At 33.9% G+C, this 22,345-nt stretch overlaps 1 protein-coding gene across 2 annotated transcripts in view; it reads right to left on the bottom strand.

Moving 5' to 3' along the window:
* The window catches only part of DCDC1 (doublecortin domain containing 1), a 277,601-nt gene that overhangs the window by 58,119 nt on the left and 197,137 nt on the right, over window positions 1-22,345 (bottom strand). Inside the window, exons 11-16 of one of the 2 annotated variants that reach the window (XM_023532053.1) lie at window positions 21,051-21,152; window positions 17,747-17,910; window positions 14,591-14,716; window positions 12,203-12,308; window positions 5,504-5,638; window positions 2,855-2,973 (exon numbers count right to left, since the gene is read on the bottom strand). In XM_023532053.1, coding sequence (XP_023387821.1) covers window positions 2,855-2,973; window positions 5,504-5,638; window positions 12,203-12,308; window positions 14,591-14,716; window positions 17,747-17,910; window positions 21,051-21,152 — 752 coding nt within the window. The remainder of the gene's footprint in view (window positions 1-2,854; window positions 2,974-5,503; window positions 5,639-12,202; window positions 12,309-14,590; window positions 14,717-17,746; window positions 17,911-21,050; window positions 21,153-22,345) is intronic. The other variant, XM_023532054.1, reaches the window with a different exon arrangement.

Below are 22,345 nucleotides of genomic sequence, written 5' to 3'. Positions count from 1 at the left end.
TTTCTTAATTTTAATTAAGTTCAATTGGTCAATTTATATTTTTGTGAATCATGTCTAAGAAAGTTTTACTTAATACAAGATCATAAATATTTTCTCCTGTTTTCACTTAAAATATTTAAAGTTTTAGGTTTTATATTTAGGTCTAGGAATCATTTTGAGTTAATTACTCTTTATGGTATGAGGTATAAATCAAAGTTCTTTTTTTGCACATGAATATCCAATCATTCCATCACCATTTGTTTTAAAAAAAAAAATGCTTTCTCCACTGAATTTTCCTTGCACTTTTGTTAAAAATCAATTCACCACGTATGTATAGGTCTATTTCTAGATGCTCTATTCTGTTCCATTGATCTAATTGTCTACTTCAGTGCCAAGAGCATGCCATTCTGATCACTGCGGTTTTATAATAAGTCTTTTCAGGTAAAATAGGCCTTCTGGCCTTGTTCTTTTTCAAAATTGTTTTGAATATTTTAGGTCCTTTCAATTTCTACATGAATTTTACAATCAGCTTGATAATTTCTGTAAAAGAAATCTACCAGGCTTTTGATTGAAATTGCATTAAATCTAGAGATCAATTTGAGGAGAATGAACATCACAACAATATTGAGTCTTTCAATCCATGACACACACTATATACCTGCATTTATTTGGTCCTCTTAAATTTCACTCGGCAACGTTTTGCAGTTTTCAGTGCACGCGTCTCGCAACATATTTTGTCTGATTTATTCTTAAGCATATAATACTTTTGATGTTATTTTTAAACTTTAATTTCCAATCATTCGTTCCTAGTATATAGCAATATAACCAATATTATATATCGATCTTGAGCCTTCAAACTCGTTAAACTCATTTATTAGTTCTATTTAGAACTTTTCGTAGATTTTATAGTATTTTCCACATAGAAAATGTCATTCCAAAATACAGACGGGTTTACTTCTTCAATTCCTATCTAGATGCGTTTTATTTCTTTTCCTTTTCTTCTTACAATGGTTAAACATTTCCATGCAATGCTGAATAGCAATAGGCAGAGTGGACAGCCTTGCCTTGTTCCTTATCTCAGGGAGAAAGCATTCAGTCTTTTACCATTAAGTGTGTTAGCTGTAGGTTTTTCATAGACATCCTTGGTCATGTTGACAAAGTTCCTTTCTATTCAACTTTCGAGAGTTTTCATTAGGGATGAATGTGTTGACTTTTGTTAAAAGATTTTTCTATACCTATTTAGATATTCATGTAATTTTTTCCTTTTTAGTCTGACAACATGATGATTTACATGATTGATTTTCAAATGTTAAACCAACTTTGCTTTCCTTGGAATAAACCTCACTTGGTCAATGATATAGCACCTTTTTAAAAATAATTGTTTTATTCAATTTGCTAAAATTTTCTTAATTTTTTTGCATTTATGTTCATGAGGAAGACTGGTCTATCATTTTCTTGTAATGTCTTTTGTTTTTATCAGAGTAATGCTGGCCTCATAGAATGAGTTGAGCAGTAGTATTCTCTCTTATAATATTTTCTGGATGAGACTGTGTAGGATTGGTATTATTTTTTGCTAAAATGTTTGGTAGAATTCTTCAGTGAAGCTGGTCAAACCATCTGGGCCTGCAGTTTTTGTTGTGGGGAAGATTAACTAAAAAATCCATTCCTTTAAGAGATATAGGACTATTCAGGTTACCTATTTCTTCTTCATAGACATTGGTAGTTTGTGCCTTTTAAGGAATTGGTCTTTAATATGTAAGTTGACAAATTTATTGGCACACAGGTATTCAAAATATTCACTTAGCATCCCTTTAGTAACTGTGTGATATCACCTCTCTCTTTCCTAATACTGCTAATTTGTGTCCTTTTCCTTTATTTTCTGAACAGCGTGACTAGAGGTTTATCAGTTTTTTATCTTTTAAAAAAACTACCTTTTGACTTCATTGGTTTTTTCTATTTTCCTGTTTTCCATTTCATTATTTCCACTCTTCTATTATTCCCTTTCTTCTCTTCACTTCGATTTTTTTTCTTCTTGCTCTACTTTCTTAAAACGGAATCTAAGGTCACTGATTTGGTATCTTTCTTCTTTCCTTATATAGGTATTTACATAAAAAACTTCTCTTTTGCACTAGCTGCTGGGCTAGTTTCTCTGGTGCCTAAGTACCCTAGTTCTGGTTTCAGCCCTAAGCACATCCTAACTGCCTATCCAGTCAGAAGTAGTTGGGTAATAGCTAAGTCCTGAAGTTCAACAGGACTTATTTTTTGTCAACACAGGTGAAATCAGAAGATAAATGAGCAAGAAAAAAGAAAACATCTAGAAAACAATATGTCCAGACTGCTGAATATAAATCAACTTTCTTCCTCATAGCTAAATTTTAACATTTATTTTTAAATTTTAATTTTATAATCCTCCCAGTCAGAAGAAATCAACAGGAAGGACACTTTCAGTGCCTTACAAGCTAGCATCAATTCGTACTTTCGGTTTCTTACAAGCCAGTTTAACATTTTATATTTAAAAGATGGAGAAAAAGCTAGGAATACACACAGAACATGACATTTTTTAAATTCATAATCAAAATAGATACAAAGAAATGAGTTCCAATACTAATAGAGTAAAGCAGCAACTTCTCTGCAACATAGGTACATGCTGGAGGCCCACAATTCACTTTTTAACATATCTAAGAAACACTATCAAACTGAGTGGGATATATTTTCAAGCTTATTTTAGATTAGGAAAATTAATATTGATATTATGAACACAAATTTAAATGCCTAATGAATATTCCATCTAAGCCAAGACGTATCATGATTTGACTCCTCAGAAATCTTAAAATTAACATTTATTGTTTTGAGCTAAATAGCTCATAAGCATTACCTTTTCTGTAGGATTAATTTATATCCTTCTAGTGATGTTCCCTCAGTGGCCTCGATTCTGATGGAATGACCAATAGCTAGGCAGCCCTGAGTGATTGCTCGGCTCAGGATCATTCCAGTCTTCCAATGAATAGAGAGAGGAGAAAGGTCTAAATAAGTTAAAAGAACCAGAAAATCCAACAATGTGTCACAAATAGTGAGGTCATTATGCCTGGATAACCCTGGATATTAACAGTTGCCGAAACTGAAACACTACCCACAACTTAGCAGTCAGTGAGCCCTGCTCAGAACCAGTGATCTTCTCTGTCCGACAAGGGTGGCATTTTATAGTTCAGTGCAAAAGAAAACAGACCTTGATATCTTCATTTGTCCTTTTTTTCTGTGCATATTTTACAGTGCAACGATTTGGGGTCCATCACGTGTCACTTGTTATAGTTATAACTACAGAGCTTACTAGAAAAATATGTATGCACAGAAAAAAAGTGCAGTGAACTGAAAAGATTGAAACAAATCTATAACCTTCATACCAATTTAAAGTTTTACCCTGGGTCTAAATACCATGGGTTAAACATTTTAAGGTAGTTTGTGAGTCGCTTTCATTTTTAATGTTAGGATTCTCTAATAAGGAAATTAATTTGGAATATTGTTTGAACGGTCATGTAACTTTTTTTTACTTAGTGAATAAAAAACTTTTAAATAAGTGACAATCACTGAAGAATTTATTTAGACATATTGAGAATTCATGGCATGCAAAATTCTCTACCTTAACAAATAAAAAGATTTATCTTGAAAAAATGGAGTGTTCAATCTAAAAAGATTTTCAACAATTGGTTTGTTTTTAGCATGTAACTTTGATTTCTCGTGTTTTTGTGTAGGAAAGAAATATACGATGACTTAAGAAAAGTGTTGTTTTATTTTTTAGTTTTGGTTCCAATAAGCACTGAACAGAATCTTCATTTGATCCTGCTTCTCTTACAGAAAGGAAACTGCTTGAGGTGAGAAGAAGAATCACCATTCATTAAGCACTTTCTGTATACCAGATACTATACTTGAACTTCACACATGCTTTCTCATTTAATCTCCACAGTAACTGTGCAAGACAGGTATGATTAACTTCATTATATAGCTAAGGATACAGTGGCTCGATGCAGCTAAGTAACTTTCCTAAGATCACACAAAAGGGTCTAACTCTGATCTATCTAACTCCAAAATCCACACTCTTTTCAGTAAGCATTTCAATTATGTTTGAAGAAATTTGAGAAAAGTACAGGTTGTTTTATCTTATAAAATTCTAGAAACAGAAACCACACAATTACAGAATATGAGAGCTAGGAAAGAGCCTTCCATATCTACTGGTGCAACTCTGTAGATGGAAAGGCTAAGGCCCAGATACAGTATGTTACTTACCCGAGGTCACACAGTGTGCAGTGGCAGTGCTAAGATTAAAAGTTTTCCATCATGCTCATAAGTTGGTCAAATACAGAGCAGTGTTTAATATTACAGTGAAAAGGTACATGTTTTGAAGTCATACTAAGAATCCTTTTTCTACCACTTACTAGATGCAGTTTTTTTGGCTATATAATGAAAATCTGCACAATTTTAATAAGATTAAATGAGATAATAAATGTGTACATGCCTAACATATAGCAGACGTTTAACAAAATGACATATAGTTATTAAATCAGAAACAAAAAAAAATTAGAAAGGGCTAGTACTTAACAGTCTCCAGATTGGAAGAAGATTTAAGAAATATTTCATCTAACTTCATTCTGCCTTGTTATATAAAATGAATACTATATCTTAGTATCTTTGTGTCTTAATTACTCTATATATTTGTTTTTAACTTTCAGAGAATCAAAAATAACTATTAAGGGCAATTTAAAATTTAACTTGAGAATAGTTTCAAACCTCTTCATCTCCCCACCCCCCCAAAAAAAAACCCAGAAAAACAAACAAAGTAGCAGCAAACTTGCCCGGGTGACTCTGTAACCCATGTAAGTGCTAAGAAGAAACAAAAATGGTCTATAGGGCAAAGGGAGACACGAGAAGGGTGGATACAAGCTGCACCATCTTTCCAAACGTAAATATTCAGTGGCAATTCCAAAACATATTTTAACAGTAAGAGGGAAGGGGGGGCAATTATCTGTTCTCAATTTAAGTCAGTTCCAACAGTAGAAGAACAAAGTAAAAAATTAAACAGTGACAATTCACAGGTATAAATGTGTTAAGCATTGTTCACATTTTATACTCAGGGTTTTTCTTCTAAAACTTCTTACAAAGACTATATTCCATTATTATAACGGTGCTAACCTATCAGGCTCCAAGAAGCATAACAATGAAGACGAGGAGTGGAAGCAAATGACATCCAGATAAATCTCATGAAAATGGTGACTCTGTGGACTATCCATAAGCTCTCTGTTGAGTTTATGAACTAATCAGCACACCTAAAAGTGAACTGAATGCTCACACGGGATCTACGGAAGTCCTCTGCACCAGACAAAACAAGTACAGAAAAGTAGCATTTTAACAGCCAACAATTTATCCCACTTTCACTTGCATGCTGGTGGGGATGAGGGTACAGGGGCTGGAGCAGCATGGTGAGCCAGCAAACCCGGAAAGTCACTCAGGGAGAGCAATCACTTTGGGGTACCTTCGTGATCAGCCACACACTGGCTGCAGGCCACAGGGTCGACGGCACCATCTGACTTCTGTGGTTCACTTCACTACTTGAAGAACTCCGCTTTTCCGTGGAAACAGAGGCATGAAGGACAACATTGGGATCCACCTATACCATGAGGAGAAGTGTGCGTTTTTAACTTATACTCTGAAAGTTAACCTTCCCCAATACACTTATCCAAAATAAGTTCCCTAGAATGTTATGTCTCTGATTGAGAAGGTCTCTTTTGAAAGAGTAGTACTCAACCTCATTTAATTTAATCCTATTAATTGTGGTTGAGCTCTAGTTCTGATATTCAAGGCCCTAGACTGTGCAGGGCATTACAAAATATTTTTCCTGCTCTAAAGAAACTCACAACAGTAGAGACAATAATACACACACACGCACACACACACACACACACACACACACGGTTTCGTATTAAGCTCCATATGGATGATTAAATAGTAATACTATAGGTATTTAAAGAATGGTAGGCTCATTTCTGCTGGAGGAATAGATCTTGAAAGTATCTTGAAAGAAGTTAACATCTGGACCAGGCCTTAAAGGATGCAGACAGTTTGAAAGGAATAATGAAGAATATAAAGGTATTACAAGCAAAGGTAAGGAAGTATAATCAACGTGTCTTAGGATTTGTTGATAGGCTCAAAAGGTAAATTTGGCCAGACTGTAGAAGGTGTCAAGTACAAGGCTATGGAGTTAGATGTTAGTAGGGAGCCAGTGAAAGCTTTCAAACAAGAGGGACTGGATTACAGCAAAGTTTAGTAAGGCTGATCTGGCAAGGGTAGGCATACTGGATTGCAGAAGAGAGACATTAAAAGCAAAGAGAACAGTTAGGAGTCCACACAATCTCCCAAGAACAAAAGGATATGAGTTGAGACTTTGGTGATAGTTGTAAAAATGAACAGAAGGGGACTGACTGGGAAGACATTCCATCCATGTTTATTATCAGATTACATACATTAATGATACTGTACACCTTCTACTGTTTCACGCTTAGACTTGAATGTCAAATTAATAGGCATTCGTGTCACCTGTAGGAATTCTATTACTTCGTGTTTACCAAACTTTATCTCCCAACTTATAAGATCACTTTCTTGGAATAATCATGCTAAGTTTTTAAGCACCAATATTTATTTATGTAAGATTATGGGAATAAGCTTGTTTATGCTTTAAACCCAATGAATGATGTTGCTTCAAGACTAAAATGTCTACTCCAAATCGGTGCTAATACTAAATAGTTGTTGGGTAGAAAATGGGTTTTTTTAAATACAAAAATTAAATGATAATTTTAAAAGTGATATTTTTTAAATGTGATCAGGCAATAACAAAAAAGGGTACAACTACTATATTTGGTAATTATTCCATAACTTCTGAAGAGAAGAAAATGTCAGATGACTCCTATACATGAAAATAAAATTTAAAAAATACAGCAATCCCACTGCATAAGCAGATTTGACCTACAGTTCTGTGATTGTGTGTTCCCCAGTTAGCCAGTAGAGAGGCTGGATTCCAGAGGGGAATCCCCCACAGTTTCTGAACAATGACAAACTATATTCTGCTAATCCACCCGCCACAGGACTCGGCATTTAAAGTAACAACTCTTACTCAACCTCCTAACTTCAAGTTGCCATTGTCCTCAAAACTCTCCTCTGTCACTGGGAAGAAGATTGTTTTGACTGGAATTAGTCAGACAGAAGAAACGTACTGCCAACTGCTTCTTTGTATAGCACCTGCTGCCAGCGCCTAAATTCTTGTTATCTCCACAACATGGTTTAATCTTTTAACAGTTGGCTTATTGGTGAGAGCAAAGGGGTCCTTTGTGTCTGTCTTGGGTTGGCACCCAGTATTAACACCATGCTGTTCTTCGAGAGATATTTTGCTGGACAGTTCCCAAGTGATTCTACATAGACCAGACACAGCCAGGCCCACTAACTCAACTTCATTTTGTGTTATGAAAAGGAAAAAAAAATCCTGCCAAGTCTGGGGATCTGATACACTTAAAAGTGACAATGGCCATTAAATTTCTCTTTGTGACTTCACCTTCTTTGTTCTTTTTAATTTAATCTGATAGCTTAGCTTTAGACCTAATGTTTATGAAGGTGGAGGAAGATAAAAACTATGAAAACGAATTCAGCAAAGTGCTTTGAAAATCTACAACATAATATACTGTGTGTATGTGTGTGCACATGCATGCACATGCATACATGGGTATGTATATAAAAGCATTTATGTTGAGACTGGTTTCTAAATACATACCATCATATATGTTATTAGAAAACCTTTTTAAGTCTTGTTGAGAATCAAAAAAGGTAATTCTCTTTATTCTTTTGTATACTTATATATAGCTTCTTTAAATGACCATTATAATTTTGCTTGTCTGAATAAACTGTGCTAATATAGAAGCTGCCAGTGATAAAAATGATGCCTACACGTGATGGGGCAGTTAAAACTTCTTGTTTAATTTTCTTTTTCCAAATCACTAATAAAAGTGGAGTAGACTTCAAAATCCCTGTGCAAATTCAAAACAATAAGGGAACCATTTGTCTTTTCTTGCAGATGCACTGATAAACAAAATATAAAACAATATTGAATCTTGAAAGAAGCTCATAGAGCACAATCTTCAATTTAAACAAACTGTTTATGCCATAGAAATTTTATAAAATTTTATACTTTTGGTAGAGAATTTAGGGCCAAGTTCATAATATTATACATAAATTAAAATCATAACTATAAAAATGTTCTAAAATTTCTTTCCTCCTGCCTCTGATGATCATTCCTACTAAATCCATTCTATAAATCTGTAGCTGATCAATCTTCCCACCTCTAAGGCCAAGAAAATAACAGTGAGCAACATAGTTATGCAACCAAATAAGGCAAAATATCCAAGATCTAGGTAAGTAGTCCTCAAATAGCTTCCAATTATTGGTCTAAAACTAAGGAAGAGACTTGGGATTTTATTTAAAGTCCTGTGTCCTACTCTAATAACAATCAGTTTAAATTTTAAATTAAAATTTTGTATTTTTCACGGTATAAATTATTTGCAGAAAATGTTATTTCTCATTGACTTGATCTTCAAAGGAATAGGACGATAAAGAATTGTTTGCCTTTTCTCGGCCTTCTTTGTGACACACAGAATAATATATTCTGCTAGCATCCATGACTGCTGAATTTAAAAGTTAACTTGTAACAAGCATGTCATAATTCTAAAATCATAATTTGGTGTTTTTCTTACTCTTTCCATACTGAAAGTTATCACTAATATTCTGCTGATGTCTGAGCATACTAAAAGGCTAGAATCAAAATAAATTTCCTTTTCATTTGGCAAAATATATGACCTGCCAAATACTGGCGTCCATTTTTCTGCTGTTTTCCCATAATTAGGCATTCTTCAAACTATTCTTTTCATGATATTTTTCTTTTATATTAACTACCATGAAGTTTAAATCTCTTCCATTTCATGGAAACATATCATTTTATTGCCCTAAACTGGTGTCAATTTAAGTAACAATAGAGAACTGTTGAAAGATGTATTTGCCAAATTGTCCATTTGTAGTAGATTCCAAGTCTTTTTTCGAAATGAATAAAAGAGCAACAGGTCGTAATTATCAAGGTTATATCTGTCTCCCACATTACTAATAGGGATTATATGCTCCCGCTCCCAATTTTTCTCTGTAGGAAAGGTCTGACTTGTCAATAAGAGATTTGAAAGAACAGTCAGGGGTTGGGCACTGATATCTCCATCTCAAGCCAATTTCAAAACGTATGCATCAAGAATATCGGTTTTTGCCTCCCACGTCTCTATGCCTGTTGTAATCCTCTTAGTGTCTTCCTTACTGCAATGAGCATCACGAGTCTATAGATACCCATTGCTTCTGCCTGAATCTCTCTTTAAAAGTGTTCCTTTTCTGGTTATTAAATTACTATTTCCAAAGCACTGATCACCTCTCTGTAATCAAAAGTATTTCTCTGAAAGGATTTTAAAGGTTTTTATAGCTAAGAGAGGGCCATTTTTCTTTGAAAGATTCTCTTTACTAGCCACTTTATCAAATTTTTGCTCTCTTATATTACTATTTTAGTTGGACTGAAATTTTATTCAAAACTAGTTTCTTCTTTCAAAATATAATACTGTACAAACTTTTAAGATGAGTGTTTCTTACTTTCACTGAATCATTAGAACCAATTAACAATGATGAAATAACTGTAGATTGTTATTCTATCATTTTTCAATATTGGAAAATATAGATGATTTTAAGTCCGCATTTGGCTTAAAATCAAAGAGAAAAGCCTCCTCTGAGTTCTTTTCCTGTGATAACTCTTTGATATTTAATTTTTTTTCAGGCTTGAGCTGGTTTCTGTTGAATGAGTTAACTAACTAGTAAATTCAATTCCATCTAGCTAAATCTGAGCATCTAGATATTACAGCAGAGATAAGGATGATCAGGATGTCCTTCGCCCTCAAGGAATTTCTAACTAGCAGGGAGAATAAGAAAAGGATCATTTGGGTTATCTTCCTAATACAAGGATCAAATCAGATCTTGCCTCTGCTTGATATTTCCAATGGTTCTGTTTTCTATAAAACATTCAGAATCCCTAACATTAAATTAAGGCCCTTTATGATTTGATCTCAACATTCTCAGTGAAATCTACTATTCTCCACCTTCTACCCCAATGTGATCTGAAATATGCTCAAACTTGGAGCACAAATTGACTTTGAATCATATCAAAAAAAATGTTTTAAGAGTTCAGTGTCATTGTAAATGGCACAGAATGGATGCAACGGAGTTATCAAGGCCAGAAACATCATGCCTGGTTTGGAGGTGGGGTGGGGGGGAAAAAAGGTTTAATGAAACAGGCACAAATCAGATAAGGCTGGAATAACAGGCAAGATTTCAACAAGCATTTATTGAATGCCAACTATATCATGCTAGGACATGGCACAAGGGTAAAAGAGAAGGCTGGGGGGTGGTGACAAAGAAAGAGAAGTTGAATTCCAGACAGAGAGATCCACATGGGCATAATAACGGAAATCATGGAGTGCTTTCAGAAAAAAACAAATGAACAATCTGGCTTGGCTAATACACAAAGAACATATTAAACAATAGAGAGACTTGCAAGATAGGTTATAGCTAAATTTAAAATATCATTCATGAAAAATGTATTGTGCACTCGCTCTACATTCGAGACTTTGTGCTAGTACTCCGGAATGCAAAGATGAGTAAGACGTAAGGTCTGCATCCAAAGAATTCTCAATTTAATGGAGGGGAAAGACACAAAAGCAAATAAATGCCTATACCAAAACTCGAAGAACAATTTTCAAAGGCCAAAAAGGAGTTTTGATAATGCAAAGTAATTTGAAGTTAATTCTTTCTGGAGTTGCTGAGAAGGCTTCATGGAAGAAGAGGAAGTTGAATAAAGCCTTAAGGCAAGGAATAGTAATGGTGCGGGATATTTCCCAGGCAAAGAATAACACATGCCAGGGTACGAGTATATCAAAGTGAAAAGCATGTTATGAGACACAATTTATTAGCTCTGACTGTAGGGTAGGGTACAACGAAGATCAAGAAGAGGAGAATATTGGAAAGGCAAATGGAGAATAAAGACTGAAGGAGAATCGTGGAAATCAATAAAGACCAGATGAAGATATGCAACCTCAGTAGGCGACAGCCAGACATACAAGTTTTTTGAGCAAGAAAATAAAATTGCAGCAAAAATAAAAAATGGAATGCCAACAGAATCAGAACTATGGTAAATAAGTCTAAATGCCAAATGAACATAAAACATAAAAGGTGTTACCATTCAGTTCATATTTATTTTCTAAATTTGCTCAAAAACAGAATTAGAAACAATTATTGATTTCCATCCTATTTTTATAATTATACTATTCAGATTTATATGCACCTTGAAACAACTAATATTTTCGGTATAAATTTTGACATAATAGACTGAATGGGCAGCATGGAGAAATTTTAAAAAAGCAGTTTTGGACAATGTGTTTTTGCACTGTCTCTTGGAAATAAAGGGCCTAGACCATTTAACAAGAAGCCCTACTTTCTTTGGGAACCTCTGTCTCTGTGGGTGCCTTTTGATTTTGATTTCATGAGTTCAAATACTAAAGTTTCTATAGCTACAATGAACAACCGTACATAGTTTCCCAGCTGAGAAAAACCTATTCCTTCTTTGCAGACGTGTTTAAAATGCCTTTAATAGCTCAGTTGGAGAACAAAATTATCTACTGGTAGGACAAATTTCTAACTGTAAATTAATAAACAGATCTTCTGGATTGGCTTGTTGGGTTTTCTAAAGAATTCATGATCCCTAGATACATCGACCCACGGAGCAAATAGATCAGATCCTAAAGTACAGAGAGAGAACAGCTATCTTAAAGACTTTCTTAAACAATTCCAACTTATTAATATAGTAGTTTAAAGAAAATTTGCTAAACAATAGTACTGGAATGACAGAATTCAGATAGAAATTTTTCAAGTAGGAATGCTATATATTAATTCAGTTTTAAAGTGCTTATTTAATTAGAAGGAAGTAAAAATACTTGCTTCAACATTTGTAATTTATAATTTTCGAAAACTTTCACAAATATACACTTAGTCACCATGTGTTAAGTGAGTATCCATACATAAAATATTCTGATTAATTACAATATATAATTCTGACCTTGTTCTGTAGAAAATGGTTGTCCAAGTTCACCTTTTCAAATTGATCAGGTATCTGTTGGCTAGTGACATTGAAATTCATTGGAAATCCCTCACAAATTTCCCAGCTAAGAAAAGTAAAACATTTGATTATTTTTGTTAGAATAAAATGTAATTATAAAACCCTTTAATCTACTAGAATAATTTATGCATCTAATAGACTACTAGTGAGAGTAAAATCAATGTATAATTCATAACTTTTTAAACAGAAGTTTGTAGAGTGCTTTGGTATCTATAACTGAAAGGGAAGGCTATAAATTTTTACCTTGCAATTATTTATGACACTGGGGGATTCCATGCCTAATTAATTATAAATAAAACGAAGAAACAAAAAATGTTTTTATCCTTACAGAATCACTCATCACAGAGACCATCTTCATTGTTCAATTTTATTTCTAAATACACTGGACTATGAATAATAAAGGGTGTTATTATACTTATGGACTATGAATAATAAAGGATGTTTTTATACTTAAAATAATTGTGTTAAGCACATTGGATGGTATTTTTAAGAGAGTCTTAAGAGGCAACACATTCTAGTGGGTACATGGACAAACCATACAATGGAGGCATTGAGTGTCATTCTTAATTCAGCCAAATCGCTTATTTTAAAAGTGACCCAATCCTTACCATAAAGAAAACTATCTGGCTCAACATCAATATGTTAATGTTAAGACATACCATACAGCATGCTATTCAACAGAAACTAGTTCTGGGACTGGTAATTGTAGTTTTTTCAATACTCAGAGAAATATAAATAAGAGTATGATTCTTAAGATTTCAAATGATTCACTTTAGAGTAAAGAGAGAAATTTGAAATAAAATCTAAAAATTAAGTAAATTATCTTCAAATTAGTTTGTGTTCAATGAAGGCGGTCTCACACTGTTATACTTAGGGACTTAGATCTATTTTGAATCCACTTAATAAAACAGTATTCATTACACCTGTAAAATTAAGAAGGAATACATAATTTAAAATTAAACTAAAAAAATTGAAGGGAAAGAGACAGCTTGGGGAAAGATTATTACACATGAAATAAAACTCATAAATGAAAACGCCTATAAAAAATGATAATGAGTTGTTTTTTGTCTATAAAGAGAAAGGGAACATGACAAAACAGATTCAAAACTTGTGTGGAAAGTGACAGGCAACATTGGGGGATAGAGTTTTTCAAACTATCGAGGAAGACCAAAGAGTTTGTCCTTGTAGACATATTAACAATAGATTGACACTAACTAAACTGAGTGACCTCCTCGGACTGCTTTCATTCTCTGGATCTACCCTCTACTTCAGTCTTTTCATCTTTATTTTAAAGCAAGTTATAATTTGTTATATTACAAAATATTAAAGTTAGATAGGACCTTAAAGATAACCCACCTAATCCAACATACTATCACTGTCATGTCACAGTGTCTAATACGGTAGCCACTAGCCATATATTCCTATTTAAATTAAAATTCATTTAATTTAAACAAAATTAAAATCCACTTCCTCAGTTACATTGGTCACATTTCAAGCATTCAATAGTCACAAAGCATGTTTCCATCATCACAGAAAGTTCTATTGGACAGTGCAAGATAGTGGTTAAACCCTCGGTTCTTAAGAAAAACAATCTGGGTTAGAATCCTGGCTCTGTCATTACCGGTGGTATGACTGGGCAAATTATTTTGCCCTTCTGAGCCTCAGTTTCTGTCTCTATAAAATAGAATGATAATAGGATAATGGGTAATGATGCAATTAAAATAATAGTTTTGAGGATTAAATAGCTTCTTACCCAAGTCATTTAGAACTGTGCCTGTTCTATAATCAACATTCATACATGTCGGGTTTTATTATTTACGTATGAGAAACTGACACCTATCTTGCTCATGGGCAATCATAAGGAGAGTCGGGGCTAGATGCCCAGATCCTCCAGCTCCTGCTCTTCTCATTATTCCACCAAGGCTCCAGCATATTGCTTTTGTTTTCAATTTTTCATCATCAGATGAAATCCTTATATATGAACACTCATATGAATAAACATCTTATTTAATATTTTAACAATTCCATTCAGAACTATTAATTTAGAAACATTCATTACAAACACTTTTTACATTTCAAATACAATTGTTACCTCTGTAAAGCAATTAACTAGAGATGCTCATTGCCTCATAAGGTTTTTTTAAAACTCAAAGAAAGTTAATGATAAGTCTTTGAGGCCCTAGCTCATTATATCGTGAAGTAAGTCAATAAAATAAATAATTGCTTATTTAAGATTCAAAGAACATCTTTTAGTGTTTTAATCTCTCACTCTTGGAAACTTGAATTTAGGTGATTTAGATTACTTTAACCAAGCACATGTTAATTTACTTGTCACATCCAGGTAGCAGAACAGCATTAGGATCCAAGAATGTTTTATATGCAACTGTAATGCCATCTCTGGTAAATGCAGCCACCTGGTCAAAGGTCAAACTCAAAACAGGGTTTAGTGGTGACCTGAAAAAAAAGGAAAAAGCTGTCTAAAAAATTATATAAACACTGAAATTTGAGCAGAATTAAATAATAAGAATATAATATCGGTGTCTAATAAAATCCAGAAATCCTGAAATGCACATTTTAGTTTATTTAGCTGATTTATAATATGCCAAGGATAGTTGCAGCACATGATATTTTAAAAAATAATCCCAATAATAAAAGCAAGGTATTTTTTGTTGAGAAAACAACCAATTGTTCACATAATGTTCATTTTTTAAAAATATGACTATGTGATGTTCATCAGTGTATCATTACAATGCAATACACCCATAATAATTTTTGAATGCTTAATATTTGGCTACAAACGACCATTTCTGTGGGCTCACTAAATGCTATGCTGATTTGAATTTTTATATTACATACTGTAAGATATACTGTTTTATGTTAATTTAATTATTTGAGAATTAAAATCAAATAAAAAAACAGATCTTAAGCAAAAAGAATGGCCATTATGTCAACTATGAGCCTTTTTTTTTTTATAAATTGGTGACAAACACTTGTTATTTAACTTTAGAATTATAGGACTCAACCACATTACCTGTGTAGTATTCTCAAAAATATTTAAGCTGAATCTAATCATGAGAAAACAGACAAATCCAGAATATGGGAACACAAGAAAAGTGCCTGGATGAACTCTTTAAAAAAATCAATGTCATGAAAAACAAAACAAAAGGTGGGGGAATATTCTAGATTGAAGAGAACTAAAGAAAATAACTAAATGTAATGCATGAAGCATATCCAGATACTGGATTACAAAAAGCTCTAAAGCACATTTTGGGAAGTTTGAATTTAACTTGTAAATTAGATGATATTACATTATTGTTGACTGTTAGATATTATAATGCAGTAACATAGAAGAACACCCTATTCTTCAGCTACGTGACCTGAAGCATTGAGAGGTGAAACATCAATGATTGTCTGAAATTAATTTCAAACCATTCAAAAAAGAGAGAAAGGAGAGAAAGAAGTAAAATAAATGTGGGAAACTCTTTAAATTGGTGAAACTAGTGAGGGATATATAGATCTTCTTTGTACTATTCTTTCAAATTTTCTGCAGATTGAATATTTTTCAAAATAAAAATTGGGAGAAAAACAATTAAAGGACTCAAAATAGAAGCAGATATTGGCAAAATCGTCTTTTGTAAATGAGTAACCTGACCCCTCCACATCAGCATGTATTAGACACATTAGAATTACTCCCTGAAAATGAATATCATTTACTTAGTACATGCTGCACATTCTCTCAATATATTCTAAAGTGGATGGAAATAACTTTTTAGATATAAACTTTGGAAATTCTAATAGTAGCAAAATGGTATAATGGTTTCCTAGTGCTTCATATTAGATTCGAAACCAGAAAAAAAAAATGCATTATCCCATTAAAATAACAACAATATACAAACAAATAGACACACTTATGAATTTCTCCAGCTACAATCCTCAGTTGATTTTGGAATATTTCATCAGGTACTCAGCATTTTAGTAGTTATTTCACAAATATTATCTAATTAACCAAGAAGAAGTGTTTAATTTTATTAAAATATAGTATTAAAGCAAACATCATTAAAAACCTCAAAATTAGTCATTGCTTTCACTTTAACAATAATGTTTAAGATGAAATTATTAGACACACATTTTATTAAAGCCTTTCCTTGTAATTGGAAGAGCTGGCTAAATTATTCAAGAATTTTTGCCACTTCAAAATTTATCAATTTTTATCGGTCTAAAAACAATTCTCACAATACAATTAAATTACATTTTGAAATCTGCCTATGGAAGAAAAAACACCATTCTTTAAAGAATATTTTATTTCTTTAAATTTCACAGTATAAGAAATTATTAAGCATTTTAATTTTACTTTACTGGGATAGATGAAATAAAATTATGCTACCCATAACTAATCCCACCAGTTTTTTCCAAAATCTTCATGGATTTCTGAGTAAATCTGTTTCAGTATTTGAAATTTTGACTATTAGAACATATAGCAAATCTAACCAGCTCCTACTTCTGTCCACTATTTTCATTATAATTAACATATGATCAATTATACTCCATAAGCAAAATTACTTTCCCCTATTTCTTCTATTTTGTTCTACAGATAAATAAAAAGCTAAAAAAAAAAAAAAATTAAAAGTAGGCAGAAAAGTGTGTTTAAGTTTCCTGACAAGCAGTTTCAGAGTTCATCTGGATGTGTTCTGTCAAAATATGCATAAATTTCCAAGATATTCCACACAACAGCCCGGCTCACCAGTGCCTGTAGACTACAGCCTTTTTCTTTTCTCAAAGACACAGATAATTTTATGCAGGAATTTACCAATCTACAAAAATTTACACAATGCTCAGCAATAACCAGTAATTATCGTGGGATAATATAAAGCACTTTTGAGGAATATAACTTTGATAGAATAGGGCTTACGAGGTTTACCAATTTATCTTTAGCTGTCCTGTCATTGGTGCTTAAAAGGTTAAGACTTTATTTGTGAAAACATAGAGAGATAGTGGGGAATCATGTTGTCTACAGCTTCATAAATCTTGCTTAAGATCCTTTTCAATTACCATCCATTTCTCCTTTAAAAAGGGACAAAAAAATAGAGGAGTGGAAGCAGGTCAGGGCAGTGTGCGACAATGACAGTGTGATGGGCTTGGGTCCCCTGTGGCGTTTCCATCTGCTATCATTAAGGTGACTACTCAGACATGAACAAATCCCACTTGCTGTGCTGACAGGCAGACTTCAAGAACTATGACAAGGCATTAAGACAGAAAGTCAGAGAGAGAGAGAGAGAGAGAGGAAGAGAGAGAGAGAGAAAGTCATATTCCACAAACAATACTACCTCACATACACCAAAAAAATGCCCTGAAATTTTACTGGAATTCAAAATTAAAAAAAAAAAAATGCATAAAGGGTGCTACTTGGCTTCTCAACTCTCTTTTTAAATTAGTTTGTCTCTGAAAAGATTGAAGACAGACGAAAAATAAACACTTCTTTCCTACCTGTATGCTTCACCATAAGACACCCAAATTTTTTGTTCATTCTTCAGCAGAAGTGGATTTTTAATTTCTTGACCATGCTCATCGAAAAGCCGAGTTGAAGAAAAATTAAGGCCCGGTGGGTTGATGGAAGATCCTTGAAGCCTTTGATGAATCTTGAGAAGTAACTGAAGGTGGGGGGAAAATAATGAAAAAGAAATAACATAAAATGTGAACATCTGTAATAAACTGTCTCTACTCTTGTAACAAATGAAGTCCAAACAAACGATAATTAACTTCATATAGAATGTTAAAAGAAGTGTGAAATGATGGCAATGTTTAGCTCAGGGTAAAGTAACAAAATGAGCATGGGCTTTTAACCAGCAGGGGGTGCCACAGGCTTGTGATTTAGCTCTGACCCGTTGGCAAGGGGACTGAAAGCAGATGTGACAGTCTTACAGAAAGAGCATTTAGCTTCTACACACGGTAATGGTCCTCTTTGATAAGGGTTACGCTTTCCTTGTCAGAGCTACACATTTTGTTACGGACCTTCCTGAACATGTTCAAGTTTTACAATCAGCAACGTCCCTGTCTCCAACTAGCCTGAGATAACCCCTGGTAGAACAATTCACCTCTTATGGGACTGCAAAAATAAAGATGACTTTTAGCCTAGGTTGGTTCATTTAGGAGAACTCTTCCTGGATGTATTTTAATTAAGGTCCCTGAAAAAGCTTGTGGGCAGCTTCAATAATAGATGTTTTTAAGTTGTGAATAAGACATAATTAAAGTGTGAAATATAAAATGCCTTCACTTAGTATTTTAAATAATAGCATTGTCAGTGTTTGCTTCTGTCTTACATTTAGGTCTCTAAATTATATAACTATTTCTAATTTAAGGCATATTTCAAGTGAACGTAAATCCATCTGAACCGTGTTGCATATAGAATGTTAAAAGACAGTTTTTGTTATTTTTAGTTACCTCTGTTCGAGCGTTTAGGCCTCGGTTCTTTCCTGCTCTGTGTCCCACACTATCCATTGCTCTGTTCTCCCCCCAGTCTTCTGTCACAGGCTTCCTTTTCTTCTCTCCCTTGTCAGTTCTTGTGTCTCTCAATTTCTTGTTACTCTGTAATCTCGGCAGGGATGCGGATATAGTTGTGGCCTTTTCTTGCCTAACTGCTGTTCAAGGTGTCTTTTTCACTCCTTCTATTAATTCCCATTGAAAGTATACTGAGAAGTGCTAAATGCCGGGGCTCAGCAGAAAGAGGAGAAAGTTGCAATCCTGTTGTACATCTCAGTTTCCTCCCCTATTGGCTATAAACTCTTGACCAAGTAAAATGTTTTCTTTGACCAGCAATTATATTTGTAGAACACCTAAGAATTAGGCTTTGTCCTAACTAGAGGTAAATAATCATATCTCCAACTTCATCAGCTCTACATTGACCAGATGTTTTGCCTTGAGCATCAGAAAAGCTGAAAATAATGACACATTTTTTTCATTTTATTGAAGTTAATACTTTTGACCCAGCATAGCCAAGTTCTCTGAATTAAAAATAATGATTACTATTCTATTTAGTTGTATAATAGGCAAAGGTATTAGAATAGTAAAAATCTATTATTTTGTTTTATTTTCCACTGGAACCACAAACAAGTTTTAAAATCTATAGATTGTATTTACAAAGCCCTACATCTATTTCTATGTGGTCTCAGCCATCGAGCTTATTTTTTGTTGTTTTGCTTTTATTTTGGAAAACATGTAATGCTGATCATTTTTTAAACCATAGTGATTTTGCTTTACGGGCATCACCTTTTATTGTAAAGGGGAAAGATATAAACAATTTAAGGCCTAATCCAGGAGAAAAATGTGTACACAAAGAACAGGAGTATATAGCATAGAAAGGATATGAACACCTGACCACTTAACCAAATTCACTTTCACAGGAGTTACATTGCAATCTCTATTTTCTCGACTTGGTGACAGACTGCATTTTAGATGTTCAAAGATGAGCATTTGACAACCTATAGGAGGTAAAGGCCTCAATGCCTTTCATCTCTAGGTCATTGGTTAGGGATGGGCTATGGCGACCAAAAAATGTGATAATCTTCATCCATTTATCTTTAAAGCTATCATCACTAGGACTTTATAGGATAAGAATTTGTTCAGGGACCTGAGAAGAGTGTGAAACATTTTAGGCTAGTGATTGAAACAAGTGTGCACTGAGGGAATATACATCTTTGGGTGTCACAAGAAACCTCCCAAACAAAGAGCTTTATAATACCCCTAATTCAAATACCCCCAGATTTACTTGCATTTAGAAGAACAGATCAACTTTATTGTGCCATAACCCAATGCAAAAAAACTTTCTAAAGAATATCATCCTATATAAAATATAAATACCAGCTCAATTTTAATATGAACCAAAAAGTAACATATTCTAATGTTAAAAAGAGGGAAGACAAGCAGAGAATTCTCTGAAGGGTTTTGTATCACGGTGATTTGGATAGTCAGGGATATTACGGTAAAAAGAAACCAGCCAAGGTTCTTCATCCTTCTCTCTCAATCAAGGTAGCATTTCTCCTTCTCTTCGGAGCCCAGCTATTGATCAAATAAAAGTCTCCTAATTCTATGCAACTTTTGTGACTGACTATAAAGGCCAGGTGGTAGCTACTGACAGGGAGAGGTAAGTCCGAGGGTACTAAACTAAAGGAGGGGAAAAGAGCAAGTTTCTGAACAAAAGCCAAGAAACAGAGCCTAAAATATTGCTGTGTGCTGGGGTGCATAACCCCAATTTGTAAACAACAGGTAAACAAGTGTCTCTTTATGCAAGACAAGGACCCAAAATAAAGCCCCTGAACACGCTGACTGTGCCAGAAAAACACCCTAATTGTCTGGAAAATAGGCAAAGGTAAAGGTTCCCAAGATAAAACCATCTGGACTAGCTCACAGTGAATGTAAGAGAAGACCAAAGCTGCATATTACTGATTCAGTGTCAGGGCTTGGAAATACCCTAGACCCAAAACGTACCCTCTACTGAATATCATGTCACTTCTTTTCAAAGTGTAAACAAGAGGGCAACCTCAGAGTCCAGCGTAGACAGATTTACAAATATAAGCATATGAAGTTTCAGATGCTGTTAAGTAAGAGGCCTGGAATTAATGCTGTACTAAACCTGAGAGCCTAAGGAATTCAGAAGTCAAGCCTGGCTATCAATTTTTACAGATTAGCAAATGACTGATCTTTTCCAAATCACTTTAAAGATGTAGCTGTCTAAATTAACTACAAGCAACTTGGAAGACACTTATAGTCATAAATAAATGATCAGTAAACTTACTCTTTCCATTATATTGCCAGTTTGAGTTGGGCTATTAGACCCTAGATCTTTTTTGCTGATCCAAACAGAGATCTCTCCAGTGTCTTTACCATTTTCAAATATCTGAAAAATAAGCACATTCAAAATTTAAAATGAATGCATGCACACACAAATACATAAACATATTTATACATACATATATAAATATGAACAGTCCTGGCTTTGCACAGTATGGTGTCAACTGGAAGTCATGCATATGGGAACTGTGCAAAGCAAGGACTGCCTGTATGAACACGTGCAAGTAACTGGCAATGAAAATCAACAGGATGAGAATAGTATAAAGAAAGTCCCTTGTTCCTCCTCTTGGTTTCAATGTCTTTAACCTGACTAGCACCCCCTACAATCTTAAAATAGAAGGAAATGCAGACATTAAAGGAGGAATCACTGACTACACTGATGTTTAAACGTGTCAAGCATCAGAGAAAGGTCAATTAGCAACCAACTAGCTAGTGCTCACTTTGTTCTTCTTGAAAAACATAAAGCCTCACTGTATGCGAAGAGTATTTGATTTATATTTAAAATATATCAGTTTTCAGCTCATCTTCTGACTCACTAAAAGGAAATTCAACCTGACAGATGTATTGTATAACAGTATGATGAAAGTCATCCACTTTAAGTGCATATATGCAACAAGTTGTTGAAAACAGATAAAATTCATAACACTGCATTATGCAACACTCACGGGAAGTGGGTATGGCACGGGGGTGGGGGGAGGTGGCTTCAGTAGAGTGAACACCACTCTCTGACCAGGTTGAGAATCCATGTGGGTACACCATTCGCCAGGCAAGAAAAGCGGACCGAGAGAGGGATGATGAACAATTTAAATAATTGCTTTTGATTTTATTTTTTCTCTAAAGTTATTTTCTTCTGTTTCTGATGCACTTATTACATTAGGGTAGCCATTTTATTTATTTCTAGCACTTTGTCCAGGGAAGATAATTTGAGAGAATATCTTGTTTAAAAAGGAAGAAAATTTTCTGTTTTACTTTTGAGACAGTTTGAGAATTATTTAATTAGTACTAACCTAGTTTAGGAAATAATGTGTTTCAGTAGCACTTCTATAGGCTTTAGATGAAAAAAAAAAAGAAAGAAAGAAAGAAGAAGAGGAGGAGGAGGAGAAGGCGGAGGAGGAGGAAGAGGAAGATGATTGAAAAGAAAAAAGGAGTAATAGAGTTCAAGAAGTTGGGTTTTTCTCTACTCGGGGCTTTTCATCACTCTACTTTTGCAAGAAACTTTGTAAATCCAACTATGGCCTG

Source organism: Pteropus vampyrus, unplaced genomic scaffold (assembly GCF_000151845.1).
Source record: "Pteropus vampyrus isolate Shadow unplaced genomic scaffold, Pvam_2.0 Scaffold76, whole genome shotgun sequence".
NCBI classification, from domain to species: Eukaryota; Metazoa; Chordata; class Mammalia; order Chiroptera; family Pteropodidae; genus Pteropus; species Pteropus vampyrus.
This window is presented reverse-complemented; position numbering and strand designations above follow the sequence as displayed.